At 43.6% G+C, this 15,070-nt stretch overlaps 1 protein-coding gene across 1 annotated transcript in view; it reads left to right on the forward strand.

Moving 5' to 3' along the window:
- fbxw10 (F-box and WD repeat domain containing 10) overlaps positions 1-14,341 on the forward strand; it is a gene marked incomplete at both ends in the record, with an annotated part of 55,875 nt that extends 41,534 nt beyond the window's left edge. The window contains one exon of the mRNA XM_080480788.1: positions 14,225-14,341. Within this exon, the coding sequence (XP_080336914.1) occupies positions 14,225-14,341 (117 nt within the window). The remainder of the gene's footprint in view (positions 1-14,224) is intronic.
- Between the last annotated feature and the right edge of the window lie 729 nt (positions 14,342-15,070).

Genomic DNA, 15,070 nt, shown 5'->3' on the forward strand with positions numbered 1-15,070 from the left:
TTCGTTTCCCCTTGTCCCTCCCCATTTCTCTTTCACCCACCTACACTCCTGTTTTCTCCCTCTTCCTCCGCTTTCTCACCAAACTCTCATCACTTACTTTGTGTCCTTTCTCTCCGGCTGTCTGTCAGCGGGACGTCGGTGTGCTCCATCTTTCCGTGGAGGTTAATGGATTGGGCCGGATGAAGCATTGTGTCCTGCCGTCAGAGATTGCCATTTGTTTTGTGTGGGATCAATGAGGAGATCCGCGGCTGGTGCCTACCGGAGATGATGGACTAACGTCGAGCCGCAAAATCATAAGAAACCGTCGGTGGGAAAAGTCATCACAACACAGCGTTCACTCTGCTTTAATGTTACATTTTCCCGGGCAAAAATATTTACATCCTTCAGGATTTTACGACACTTTGATAGCGCGGGTGAAACAACAACAGATGTTAATTTGAGTCTTAGTGGATTTGATGATGGCATGAGTGGGATGGATTCATATTCCTTAATGGTGTTTGCACCCTTGGGGAGCCGAAAGGGAAACAGGATATTTCTTGGTGCCTGTGAGCCGATCATATTAAGTTGCAGGGGAACTGATGCATTTGATAGCTGCAGTCATCATGAATTTAAAGCGCTGGCCCGGAGGTTGGGCAGATGTATGACACAAAACATACTAATTAATTGCTTTTGTACAAGTCTAATATCTGCATGTTAATAGTTCCCTCGAGGGTTTAGAGTTCAAGCGTGCACTTAAAGAGACACAATTAAAACAGCGCTTTGCCAAATGGATGTTAATAATCTCATATTCTTGTGTCATTGCTGCTGGTTATGATGATACTTTAACCCATTAGGGATGTGGTAGGAAATAAGAGAAATTTAGATATATCATAGAAGGTTCTAAGCCTCAAGAGAGGCTTCTTTTAATCTTAAAAAGACAATGATTGAAAGTTGATAGATGAACTTTATGTGGTTGCACATTGACGCCCTGTTTACTCGACAACGTTTTCGAGCAAAAACGTAAAACTTTCGTCGTGTTTTGGGGGTCATGACAATGGTGCCTGAAGCTACTTAGAAATGCAACTCTTTGAAAATGGCTCCCAATGTGAAACTTTTCAAAATTGCACCAACTCTGTCTCCATGGAAACGGGGAGATAACGCTGCCATTGCACACGTTGCACACGGTTGTATGTGAATGTCCGTGTGCTCACCATCGTTAATGTTTATAGCGTATTGTTCTCCGCTGTATGTATGTGTGGTTTCATTACAAAAACAAACAACAGCACCCACTAGTGGCCTGGCATGCACTCAGCTCTCACAGACGCACATGGAGACCATGCCAACTACAGAAACAGGCTCTCTGTTGTAGTCAAACCAAGGATATCTTGATACCGCCCATAATATTGACATGGAGATGAACTAACTTCAATCCAGTCAGGTCCTCCAATGTTCCCACATGTAAATTAAACTATTTTCCACCTCAGCTTCTCAATTTGCTCGGGGTTAAACGCTGGCCTTCTCGGTTCCTCTCGTTCGCGACCACAAACACAGATACAGTAGCAACTCGTTCCAAACATCCTCCTCCGATAACACGACCTCCTCCCACCTGTTCCCCCCCTCGAGATGGACCAGCTTCAACTCAGCTGTCCGGCGGAGGCTGCGAACTTATCTGGTCATGTGAGAACCGTGTCATATCAAACAAAAATCAAAGCGCTCCTCACCCCTTCTAGATCCTCGGTGTGGGATTTGACAGCCCGGGGACAGATGTCTTCCCTCGAGCTGCCATGCAGAATAAGGATCTGTGTGGGACATTTGAGTGGGGGATTGGGGCTCTTTGGGTTTGTTTATTTTATTTTGCCTTGCATTAGTACATTGTGAATGGAAGAGACGGTTTGACGTGCGTTGACCACCGGCTGCTTGTCTGACTTCGCACGCGATCAGCTGCTCACGCTGTCCAGCACAAATGTCCCATCTGAACAAGGACAGTCCTCCAAATTACATTTCAGCATTTCCCCCCCTTCCATTTGTCTGCTTTTTCCTGACTAAACTCTTCCCTGTAGAGTTTATGCAGCCGCCAACTACGATCTGTCATATTCCTCAATTTAGAAAATTTATACCCGGTATAAAAACGGGCATTCGGCCATCACCTCTTAGTGCTCTGATTGAGTATGACTGTTCTCTCACCCCTGCATGCCCCTCTTGTTAGGTAAAGTGAATTTTACTAATGCCTGGTGTGGGCTAATGCCTCTTTATACAAGTCTAATAAGAATAATGGCTCGCCATGAATTTTCAGTCATCTTGATCTTATGAGACAGGCCGTAAATGAGTTATGAATTATATCTCTGTTCTCGCCGCACTTGCTCACGGTGAAAACTCACTTTGAAATGATGGCTAAGGGCCTCTGAACACTATGTATATGAAAATACTAAAAATCAGCCAAAAAACATTCAGCTCCTCCACCCAGACATCATACATGTACACAAATGACATAAGACTGAGTCAATAACACCCTGGTACACCCTCACATCTTCTGTTTAGGTTATGTAGTGGATAAGCTGAGCCAAGCCGGAGCATAAAGAAACTGTCGAAAATGGTTTTGTAATTGCGAAGCCTTGCTGCTTTCAGCAGAGCAAAATGCTAGAATAACATGAATTAAGTCTGACTGTGGTTTGGTCAGTAGAACCAGGCCAAGTGGGTTAGGGGCTGAAAGAGAGCAGATGAATTACCTGATTGTACAGAAGTCATTGAGAGCAAACCAAGCAGAGCGTCAATTTCTTTTCAATCTGCTTCTTGAGCGAATGGAACTGAATTCAATGGATTGGTTGGGTCACCGTGAGTGTAAATGTGGAATTATTCGTCACTATAGAGAAGATTACTCTGTGTTTGGTTAATATTGAGTTGATCTGGCAGTCAATGTCAGCTCAATATGGCAATAGTCCCTGACAAGTGCTATATGGGGATTCAACTCCTACTTTTTTATTCATCGCCTGGGTGGACTATTAGACTCCAGATAAAATACTGCATTTGGCCTAAGATTTGTCTGATATCTGTATCCCACAGTTTATTACTCTCTGTAAGTGCAACATCCCAAAATAATTCCAGTGTAATTCCTCCTCTCGTCTCTCATTATGGTAAGAAAACAGGTACATGAGTGAGGGCTGGAAAGAAAAAGTGACTGGTCTCTCAGTAATGTGGAACAGCGGTCTGGAAAGCAGAGGATGAATGTTGTGCTTGGTGGGCGATGGGACGTGTTGGCAGTGCGCAGTGTTAATGACGGGCCGTGGCACGGCACTGCGGGCAACAGGAGGCGCTAATGATTTCCTTGACAATCCACACAATCTGACCTCATTGGGGATATTTCCTTATTCTTTGCAGGTTCAGTGGAATCTGAGCTCCGGTTTTATGAGTTCACACTGGAGTCACCGTGCATAAAATCCTATAAACACAGAATGCATATTTCATAGTCAAATCATCATCATGTTTTTTTTTTTTTTTTGTGCATTGCAATTCCAAAAAGGGGCAGATGTGCAACATATCATAATTATTTCCCCTGATGATTGTTGTCATTTTTTCCAAAATATCAATGTTTTCTTTGAAATGTTGTGCTTGGTGGGCTAGAAAGTTAAAGCAAACGTGAAATATGAAGAATGTCCCCAACTTCAAAAATCTGAAGTCTGTTGCGACCCGGATGCTGCGTGGAAAAAATATTTGCAAAGAGACACTGGGATGTTCCCAACAGCCAGACCACTAATCAGTTCTTGAGACGGACCCAGAGGCTGTCATCTCTCGGGGGGGTCCCAAACGTCCTTTAACGCCCGGATCTGTCACACAGCTGCTGCTGTCTTTTATCGGGGCCGCGAGGCGGCTCGTACACTGGATCTGTGCCGATGAGACCGGTTATCAGCCCCTCCTGCAGCACTTCAATAACAACGTCAGTGTCAGGTTCCCCTTCAGCAGCACACTGCTGCGTGGACGGGGGGGCAATCAAAGGCCACTCTTCAACATGAGGGACCGCTGGCCTGGATTTAACCCTTGCCTGTCCATCTCTGGAGAGTCCTGGAAACTTGCAGAAGGCCAGTGTCCAATTTCTCTGCTAGTTTACCCCGTGAACTGTGAGGACGGACGGAGGGGCGGCTTAGCCTCTTTCCGAGACCCCCGGGGATGGGGGCGGGGCAGGGTGGGTGGGGGGGATTGGACAGGCTCAAGAGATGCTCCTTTTTATTCAGCGCCGGTTATGAGTTGGCTTTGGTTGTATGGCCGTCCCTGTTGTTTCCTATATGGGAAGTTCCCTCACACAGCAGCAGAACTAATTCAGCAGGAATCTCTTCGACCTGTACTGAAAAATGTAAAAAAAAACATCGGTCAGCAACTTTCTGAAAATTCTCCGAAACCTTGCTACTGGTCATGTGCACCACGGCGGTAGTTAATAGTTCTTCTGCACATGCTCAGTAGATGGACAATTAGAACAATGTTTCCTCCAGAGTGTCATGACTCCCAGTCGATATTCTCCTGGGACTTGGTAGTTTTATAGTTGACAGTCACCATAATAACAATCCAACTTGGCAGTCTGTCCACTAGAATGTCCGTGTCCTCCCATTGTTAATGTTTATATGAGTATTGACCTCTGCTGCATGTGTGTGTGTGTGGTTTCATTACAAAAGCAAACAAGAGCACCCACTAGTGGCCTGGCATGCTAACTACACTGTTTTCAGTGTTTCTGCTGAAAACGATGTCAACGGACAACGTTGCCGTGTAAACACAAAACTTTTCCGAGACGAAAACGCCCAAAAAAAACTACGCGGTTTCACTTTAAATGTTGTCTTGCAAATAAATGGGCCGTGAATTTCAATGAATGTTTGCTTTTTTAATTGCTCTGATTGCTTTGTAAGTCTGTTGTTGATCATCTATGTATTGACAGGACGTACCAATAAGTGACTGAAGGGGGAAAGTGGAGTTTAAAAGGGGGCATTGAAACTTGAGGGGGGAATGAATCCTTAAGTCTCCCGACTCGACCACAAGTGGCATCATTGTCATCACCTTGTTCTGATTTCATTTCATCTCTCGGCGCCACCACTGCAGGCAATATCTGGGTATTGAGTTACAGGAGGCCCACCTCTTATTATTTTCATGGGAACTCAAGGACAGAGAGTCTTGTGCCGAGATGAGAGGATATTTATATGAATGCTTATAATGTTGTGCTCCCAGTACTCAGGGACATTTAGCGCCTATCTCCAAATAGCATCGGAGGCTTTCAGCTCGACAGAGTCATTAATATCAGAAGGGTTTATGTGTTTCATATTGCCTCCACGCCAGCTGGGACCGCATGCTTGATGAGCTGGCTACTGTAGGAGGGGATGCGCCATTCTTTATCTCAGCCCGCTTCACAGTGTGGAAGCAGCGTGTGTTGCTGTCCAGTAATGATCACTTTGTCTGCGTAAAGGTCAAACCACTGGCCAAAGACAGTTTCACTTTGCCTTCAATGTAGAGTTCAGATCTTGAGCGTGAGATACATTTTATTTTCTGTTAAACGTAAAAAGTTTCAACTTCATACATTTCTATCTACAACTACATTTCTCTTACAGGGCAACGCGCCCGAGATGTGTCTGGTTGATATCATTGCGGCGGTGGATCAAGAGCCTGTTTACATTTTACTTTCAAAATGAACATAACGCATTAACTTGTGTCTGTATAAACTAGTTTTTGGTTTCTTTTGCATATAGTATAGTTCACGTTGTATTCATTCCATTTAAGGTCCATTTCAGCCTATTTTCAATTTTTTTTGCAGTTTATGTAGATTTTCAAACATTTTTCTGAAAACACTACGTCTCCCTGGAAATGGGTGAGACGCAGCTATTCTGATACGCTGCTACTGCGCATGCACACCACTGCCGTAGTAACGAGTTCTTCAGCACGTGTGCAAGTAAATGGACAATAAGAACAATGTCTCCTCCAGTGTCATGACTCCCAGTCCATATTCTCCTGGGACTTGTTTAGTCACCGTGATAACAATCCAACTCGGCAGTCTGTCCACTAGAATGTCCGTGTTCTCCCATTGTTAATGTTTATAGAGTATTGATCTCTGCTGCATGTGTGTGTGTGGTTTCATTAAAAACACAACCAACATTGCCAACTCATAGGCCAACATGCTAGCTGAGTGGTTTTCAGTGTTTCTGCTGCTTCCGTGTAAATAGACATCCTTTTCGAAAAAATTGCCACGTAAATGTGAAACCTTTCTGCAACGAAAACGACAAAAATTATGCGTTTTCACGTGTTTATACACTGAACAGGAGAAAGAACATCGTTGGCGTTGAAATGCTGGCAGGTTAGCAGGACTCTTCAAAACCTGGCGGCCTTGACGATTAGATGGACTAATCAACGTGTTAAACGTAAACCATCACGCTCATGAGCAAATCAGCGGTGACACTGCGTGTAAGGAGACACCTTCTCTTCGTTCCCACACCGTCCTCCGCGGCCGTTCCTTGGGAATAACTGAGTGAACGAGACAGAAGTTTGTGCTTCATCCAAGTGTTGGTTGGAGCTGGAAGGCTGAGTGACGTGACAAGCTCAGCCTCTGTAATCCTTGGCTGTTTTTATGTGAAAATCCTCACGTAGCATGTCCATCACAGAGGGGCTGAAATCCCCCCGAGCTTTACTCAAAAACTCTTATTTTACCGCCCTTTTTTTTTTTTTTTTGTCCATCACTGCTGTACAGATATCAGAAGTGGAACTTTAAATAGTTTTGATTCTCAATTGAGCTGCTTGAAAATCCTCCGGAAATATTTGTACTTCATTACTGTGTTTTACATGAGTATTCATTTAGTTTAAAAGTGATCAAATTAAAGTAGTCATGGAATAAAAAAGACTTTTCGGTCGGCAAGTGGTTAATATGCCTTTAAAAAGCAAACATCAAAGTTAAAAATGTGCCCAAAGACTTGAAAATACAATAAATAGTGTGAAAATTCTCATTTCACACTACTGGAAAGGAATTAGAGATGAAAACTCACCAGTTTATGGAAATTCTGGCTCATCTACAGTTTTTGGTGTCACTGAATGGAACACTCATTGGAAACGTGAGAAAATGATATTTCTCTGAAACAACCAACAGCGCCAATTTGTGGCCAGGCATGCTAACTACGTCGTTTTCAAAGATTCCGTTTCGAACGGACATCGTTTTCAAAACATTGCCGTGTGAATGCAAACACTTTACAAAACAATGCGTTTTTTTTTTCTTGAAACATTGACGTGTAAACGGGGCCATTTTCTACAAATGTCCTTTACTAGTAGTGGATAACGTTTATTTGCACATTAATCTATGATTTTGTCAGCTGAACACTGTTTTGAACACTTTTTAATTTCAGAATTGTTAAAAATAACGAATCCAACCCGTTATAAAACCACTTGCCACTTGGTCCCACACTCACAAAAGTTGAACATTTTCTGTTGAAGCAAGTTGTTTCATCTCAAGACAAATTGCGATGGTGTAATATTTTAGTCTACAAAAGTCCTCCGTTTGAATACAGATGAAGACTTTAAATGCAGGTGCAGAATAACATCCTGCAGGACTCCGACCAGAACTAATGCCCGGTAGGTTGGTTACCACGCGGGGCTGAAGCAGCTGCCAGCGTACCCCGGCAACGCGCACCATCGGCCCGCTTGCCCAGCGACCGCCGGTGGGAGAGTGACTCACAGCCCATGTATCCCAGCATGCTTTGCCACCGCGACGCCCTTCACCCCGTGACCCTCCATAATGGCTGCATGGAGAGATGAAAAGAGCCATGTGACACGAGCAGACAGAGTCGCTCCGGCCTCACGCTGCTCGCTGCCTTTTCAAACATGGCTCACATGGAGAGAGTGAAGACACGGGGCAGCTTGGGCAACAAGAGTCAAACACAATCGCCCCCCTAACAGAAGTCCTCTTCTCGTTATTCTTCTCAAAGGCTTTGTGCACGGCGACGACGTACCTGCTGCTCGGTAACGTATTAATTCTAATGCCGCTTTTCATTTCCCACTCCAATGGTGCAGATTATTACAACTTTACTTCTGTTTTTACTGAGCAGGAAAAAAAAAAAAAAAACAGAAAGCAGAAATGTGCTGCAGTGCAAGCTTTCACCTTTATTGTCCAGCAGCCTCGGCACAGTTTTCCCCGGTAACGTTTAAGTGTGTGAAAAAGCACCATCTGTGCACGGAGCCGGCGAAAAAAGAAAAAAAACAACCCCGCCACACCTCGGCCATCATTCCTGCAGTCCCCCTGGCATTGTGACTGTAATGGGACTTTAAATCAGTGCCTCGCACCCTCAGGGTTCATTATAAGGTGACAGCCTATTGTGGCTGCTCGGTGACGACAACAAGTGGCAGTGGAGGGAAGGGGGGAGGGGGAGAAAGTGAGGCAGATGGTACAGAGAGATGACAATGGCGCCATTTCACAGCGTATCCTCCACCTGTGGCGTGACGGAGGCTGCTGTCGGGGGCTTTTGATGCCCGCTGGGATGACTGCGGCGGGTGAACATATCTCTTACCGACAGCAGCCGAACTGCCGCTGATTGAGACGTCTAGACACCCACAGCGGAGCAGAGCGTGGCAAAAAAACGAACTTTTGCAGGCCAGTGTTTGTGTGGACGACGGGGGTAAAAAAAACTAAAAAAAAGTGGCAAACAATTGCTTGAAATATTGAATGCGGAGCGAAAAATCCACTTTCCATTTCAATACACGTCGTCTTTGAGTTTAGCTCAATGCCAGTTCAATAAAATGAAAATCTTCTTAAGCAGAAGTGTCAAACATAAGGCACGTGGGCCAAAACCGGCCCACAGGAGGCTCCAATCTTGCCTGACAAGCAAATGGTAAAAATGTCACATTTATTAGCAGTAGCGATACAACGCTATCGCTGATGTTGCCATGAAAGATAGCAAACTAACATTAGCTATCAGGGTGAGTTTGTAAAAACACCCATAATGCAACAGTTTTTTGGGGGCGATCATTTCACAGTATTTTGCGCCAAAAGGTCTCATTATCATTTTTATCCCTGAATATTCCAACATATTCTGAGGTCTTAAACGTACCTGAACAGTTGCAAAACTTTGCACGCACGCATCAGACCCGGCAAAACATTTGATAATTAGGTGGGAATACCCATGTGTGTGACAAAATGGCTCAACAGCGCCACCTGCAAAATTTTGGAAATTAAGCCCCGGCGTCACGTCCCTTACGCAGATATCATTAATTCAACTTGAAGACGGCTGTTTTGAAAAATATGGCGGAATTTTGCCAAAATTTACAAATTTTCAAGCACTAATTGTTTGGTTCTGTGAAAACATCCACATTTTAATCATGTATACTCTGCATCACAACAAAGAAAAACTTTTAAGTTTAAATTTAAATGTTATTAAGCCACTATTTTACTGTTCCCGGCACACTCAAGATAAAATTAGGCTGAATGTAGCCCCTGAACTAAAATGTATTTGACGCCACGGAGTTAAAGGATAAAAAATATGAATGGATTTCACTTGTCATAACATGAATAAAATGAAATGCCATGAACATGGAATATATGAAAAAAAAAACAAAAAAAACCCACAAACTTCCTTTGAGCGAACACACGAAGCACTTCTCCATGCACGCACATGTTAGAGCTGAAAAATAATAAAACTCCAGACGAGTTGTTTTAAGAGCGAGCAGGTGGTTCCTAGTTCAAAGAGAGCGGGGATGAGGTTTTGTTTTCTTTTCTCCAGCAGTGCGCCGCTCTCTCTCCCCCCCAAAGGGTTCTCGTCCTGCCGAGTCCTCCTCCCCGGTCTGCCAACTTAAGAGTTGCATTATTATCAGCAAAGTGCTTTTAAATCCGCTGCTGCTCAAACACCAGGATGTCTTCTGCATGTTAATCCTCAGGGATACGGATCCGTCACTCCTCCATCGTTCCCCCATGCCTGGCGTGCCTGAGACAGCTGGGAAAACAGTCTCTGCCCGACGATCTGCACATACAATGGGGGACTCAGGCCACCAAAGCACTGCTCGCTGCCTCTTTTACAGTAGTGCCCAAATAACAGCACAGCTTATACTGGACAGTTTGGGAAAAGTGGAACTGGATTTGATGTCCTGAACACTTATTAACAGTCAAATAAAGAAAAATCTCTTTTCAGTTTAAGACATGAGGCCCGTGAGCTGAAACCAGTGAGAGGCTCCAATTCAGCCAAACCACCAAGCAAATAGTGAGAATCTGAAAGAAAATGTAAAAATTTTTATTTTTTTTTAAACAAAGAGTAGCAACATGACAAAAAGCCTGAAAGCCACGCTGGCAGGGTAAGTTTGTAAAAACACCCATAATGCAACAGTTTTTTGACATTTCACTGTATTTTGCACCGGAAGGTTTCCCTTCAAATTGTCTGTATGTTGAAATTGTAGTCATTTCCTGGAGTAATTGTTTGGTTTTGAGACATTTTCATCATGTAGTCTTAATGCAGCAACAAAGAAAATCTTTAAAGTTTAAATTTAACGGTTCGCGTGGCACTATTCTACCGGTCCAGCCCATGAAATAAGATGAAATCAGGCTGTTTGTGGCCACTGAATGTATTTTGAAAGCTCTGGTTTAAGGGAACACCCTTCTGTTTAACATTGCAGAAGTTTGCTGTAAAAATGCAAAAATTACAATGTAAAAATGAGGCGTTTTCATTTGAAACACTGTCGTGTAAAGGGGTCTGATACACGAATTCTAAAATATTTATACAATAATATTGTTACTTGAAAATTTTTACACGTGAATAATAACAATAGAAATTTGCTTACACACTCATGTCAGGCAGTTTTCTCATTATTCATTTCCTCGGACTTATTCCCCAACTTCTCTATTAAAGAGAAGGATCAGTGAGAAAACCGCCTCACATCTGCAGAAGACTTCGTCCACAGCCTGGGTTTAATCCTCAAAGTGATTCAGCATTTAATTGATCAAATTGAATCGGCTCTGGTCTTTCGGTTTAGTTTAGTTTTTTTTTTGGGGGGGGGGTTATTTAGTAACCGACAACATGAGATGTTTGCTCTTTGAAGCAAACTTCTGCGTCATCTGATGTACTTTACCTTAAAGAAGTGAATGAAGTTTTCGACGGAGTTCAAAGTGCTAATCTCTTCAGGACTTTTGAGGAGCGAACAGCATCACTGAGACTGGGGCTTATTTTCAGAGTGTAGAGAGGATGGGGGGGGGGGGGGGTTCAAGCTGCAGAGAGGAAAAGAGTGGGGGGGGATAAATATAGAGAACAGCGATAAAGAGGTAATCATCTCCACTCAAAGCATATTTTATCCAGTGGGGTTATTAGGATGGAGATGAGTTAAACCCCCCTCCCCCACACACCCCTACACCCACCCCCCCACCCTCCCTCTCTGTATTTACCCACTCCTGATCCTCTCTCCTCTCTCCTCTCCATCTCCACGTCTGACCTGCCTCGGCCTCGCCCCCGGCTCGTTCGGTCTCTTCCGTCCAGTCTCAGTGTTTCACAGATCCGCACTCACAGCAGGCGACCGGGCCGCTGCACTGACGCTGTGACGTGCAGGATTCAGCGATTCTCAAGTTTCACTGAAGCTTCTCTTTCCCTCTGCCTCCTGTCATCGTTTGTTCTGCTGCAGTGAAGACGCCGTGGTACAGTTTTTAAAGATAGGGGGCGGTGTTTACAAAGGTAAAAAAAAAAAAAATCCCTTCCAGAAACGGATGAAAGTCAAGATTTTGTTTGATTTCTTCATCTTGTTTTACAGATCAGCATGTTATGTTTCAGATCTTTGATATATAGTGCCAACACTAGTTTGATTATTAATTCATGTTTGTGTATTTGTTGATAATCTTAACTTTCTAATCTGTTTTATCTTCTTCATAACTTCTTCCATTATAAGTGCCTTACCTGTTTAAATACGGGTTGAATAAAAAAGAATTAAACAACAATAACAAATTGTGCTCAGTATATCAGCGATTTTGACAATTTAGGTTACTGTTTAGCGGGATCTCCACTTTCCACGACGGTTGATCGTTTAACTGAACCTTAAAGCATAAAAACGCTTAAAAATGCTCAATTTGCACTGCCTCTGCCCTCCAGTCATTTAATTCCCGGTTAGACCGGGGCCCGAGCATCCTGAGGATGAATCTGTTTGCCTTCTGCATCAAGACAGAAATAGCTCTTAATAATGAAAGATTGATGTGAAGTAAGCTTGTCATTACATGCTGCAGTAGACAATTAGGTGCCTCCCAACATACAGCCTCCCTCCCTCCCTCCCTCCCTCCCCGTCCTCTCCTCTCCTTTCACACAAACTTCCCAGAGTCATTTGCTTGAATTTGTGTTTGTTTCAGTCCGAGGAGACGCGTCGATGATTCATTCGGCAGTCAGACACTTGATGGCTCCCTGCAGCAGCTTTTTTAAACTCTTCTGTTTTCTACCGGGACCAAAAGCTCATTAAATAAACGACATTCCTGGTCACACAGCAGATGGAGGAGCAACTTGCAGTTTGCGAAACTCTTGATTGAACTGAATCCTTCATTGGGCGAATTAAAAAAATGACGTGTGTGCCGCCTTTGTTGCTGAAGAACATTAACGTGAAATGTTCTTTTTAAATGAAGGTACAGACAGAAAATAGGACAGGGGAAGAAAACAGATGAGTGTCGACTATGAAACGTTCCAGTCCCTGTAGAATATGGACGACGTTTCCACCTGTCCACATGGAGGCGAGATCCAAGCGTTTTCAAAAAGTGGCATTTTCTTTACCGCCAAGACAAACAGACGCCCGAAATGCTGCAAAAGTTGTGCGTTTTCACTTAAAAACGATGTTCATGTAAAAGTTGCCTAGGGAAGAGGAAACATAATGGGCAAACAGCAGTATTGAAATTAAGCCTCAATGAAATAGAGTGTGGTGTGTGTGTGTGTGTGTGTGTGTGTGTGTGTGTGTGTGTGTGTGTGTGTGTGTGTGTGTGTGTGTGTGTGTGTGTGTGTGTGTGTGTGTGTGTGTGTGTGTGTGTGTGCGTGTGTGTGTGTGTGTGTGGTGAGACAGAATATCGTCTATCCTAAATATATAGGTGCCATTTAGCAACAGTATAGTTACTGAGTTTTCTCAGAGTAAAACGACCCCTTTCTGTTTGGAAGTCTCTCGCTGATTTGATGTGTTTCACCTGCGTGTGAGTGTGTGATTCTCTTCACCTGGAGCCTGCTCTTTATATATCGGGCTTCACTTCGGCGTCGCCAGCCAGTTTGTCTGTGTTCTCTGAGCCGGTCGGTCCAGCACTTATATATATATATATATATATAGAACGGCTCCCTGTTCCCGACTCGTTTAAAAATGTTTTCAAGTGAAAGCAGAAAACTTTTGTAGCGTTTTTTTCGAAGTCCCTGAAAACACAACTTAAAAAAAAAAAAACAAGACTTCTTTGTGGTAGAAATGGGGGTAATATTCAGTAAAAGAAAAATTATGTGATTTTCACTTGAAACATTGCTGTATAAACAGGGCTTTAAATTCCTGCACAGCCCTCCAGTGATTATCTGGTTCAGACCCTTGCCTGCACAGCGACATCTCTGCTGGCTATGTTCTCCACCTCCTGCTTTTCCCGTTCTTTAATAACAAGAACTCTTGTCTTGCCACATTGCTGCGTTTGCAGTTTTGAATCCACCCCTGTATATGTCTATATATATATGTGTGTGTGTGTGGCATTGCTGTGATGCCTCAGGAACATTGTAAAATCCTTTTCTGACATACTGTACCTGATTTAACAAGAGCAAAAAATTCACTAATTTCATGTTGCTGTGTTCATATAGTAAAAAACAAAAGACATTTTGTAAAGCTTGGAAGGACACATAAGACAGAGTGTTATTCTGATAAGGGAATTGGACTGACATTGTGTTTGAGGTTTATGTTATGGAAAAAAATCCCTCAAGGTAGAAAAATGTACTTTGGATTGAGTATTATTTGTGAGTTGAGGAATTGTGCTCCACTATTTTGTTCTTTTCAGTTTTTCTTGGGGGTTTTTTTTGTTTGTAATTTGCCCTTGAGAGAAAATCCTGGAAAAGCAATGATCAGCTGCTCTTTTTACAGCCACGCTTCCCTTTGCCCTTGAATGACAATGGCTGTATATATTCTGTATGTGGGAAAGCATCGAGAGTATTACAACTAATATCCAATATTGCTATAGACTGAGTGCACTAGTGAATAAAACCACTTATTTATTTCAGTGAAGGCTCCACAAATGCAGACATGTGGCCATGTGTGACAGCTGTACCGCCGTCCCCATCAGACGCCGCCACAAGCCTCCCAGTGTTCGGCCCGGTCCACTTCTCCAGGTGTTCCCATTAAAGTCCCGGCGACCTCCCCTCACTCCGTCAGCTCGCAGGCTGCTGAGGCCGTCCCGTGACGGTGCCTGAATGCATTCATAAACACTGCGGGACTGACATCTCAATGGGCTCCCTATTCCCCCACTATCGGTTTACAGCCTATAATTACAGCCAATCATCTTGGATCAAGCACGTCTGCATGAGCGGGCCAACGTAACATCTGCTGCCCGGGCCGGCAGGCCAAGGAGGACTTTGAGACAGAGAGGTGAGCTAATTGTTGCTGAAGACGGGAGGAGGGAGTTAACAGGTACGACAGGCGATTTAGAAACCCACACACAGGGGAGGGCTTTTATTTCCCACAGAGCAGGTGCCCCGGGGTGTTTGCTTATCTTCTTTATGCCAGAATTCTTATCTGCGCGAGGAAATGCTCAAAGGCATTGCAATAAATCTCCCAGGAGTTATATTTGAGCGCAATAAAGGAGATGCTGGAATTCTACTGTTTAAAAAAAAAAAAAAAAGTCATTGAGAGGCAACGTCACCATAAAGATCTCTATAAATAGAACTAGTTACAACACAGCGTGTAGTTCTGAAGCTGTTTAGAAGTTGTTAAAATGCGCCACGGTGTGCAATAATGCTGAGAGATTCGGTCATGCAGGAGTCCGGTAATGGGAAGCCATGTTGAAATGAGTGTTTCATTTACCGAGAGAAAAATGCCACCTGCCGTCCATCCGATTGTGTCGCCTTAATAAATTTCATTTGGGTTGTAATTTGTCGAGAGAGGAGAGAGAAAAAAAAAAAAAAGTGTGAGA

This window comes from Lipophrys pholis, assembly GCF_963383615.2.
Source record: "Lipophrys pholis genome assembly, chromosome: 1".
NCBI lineage: Eukaryota > Metazoa > Chordata > Actinopteri > Blenniiformes > Blenniidae > Lipophrys > Lipophrys pholis.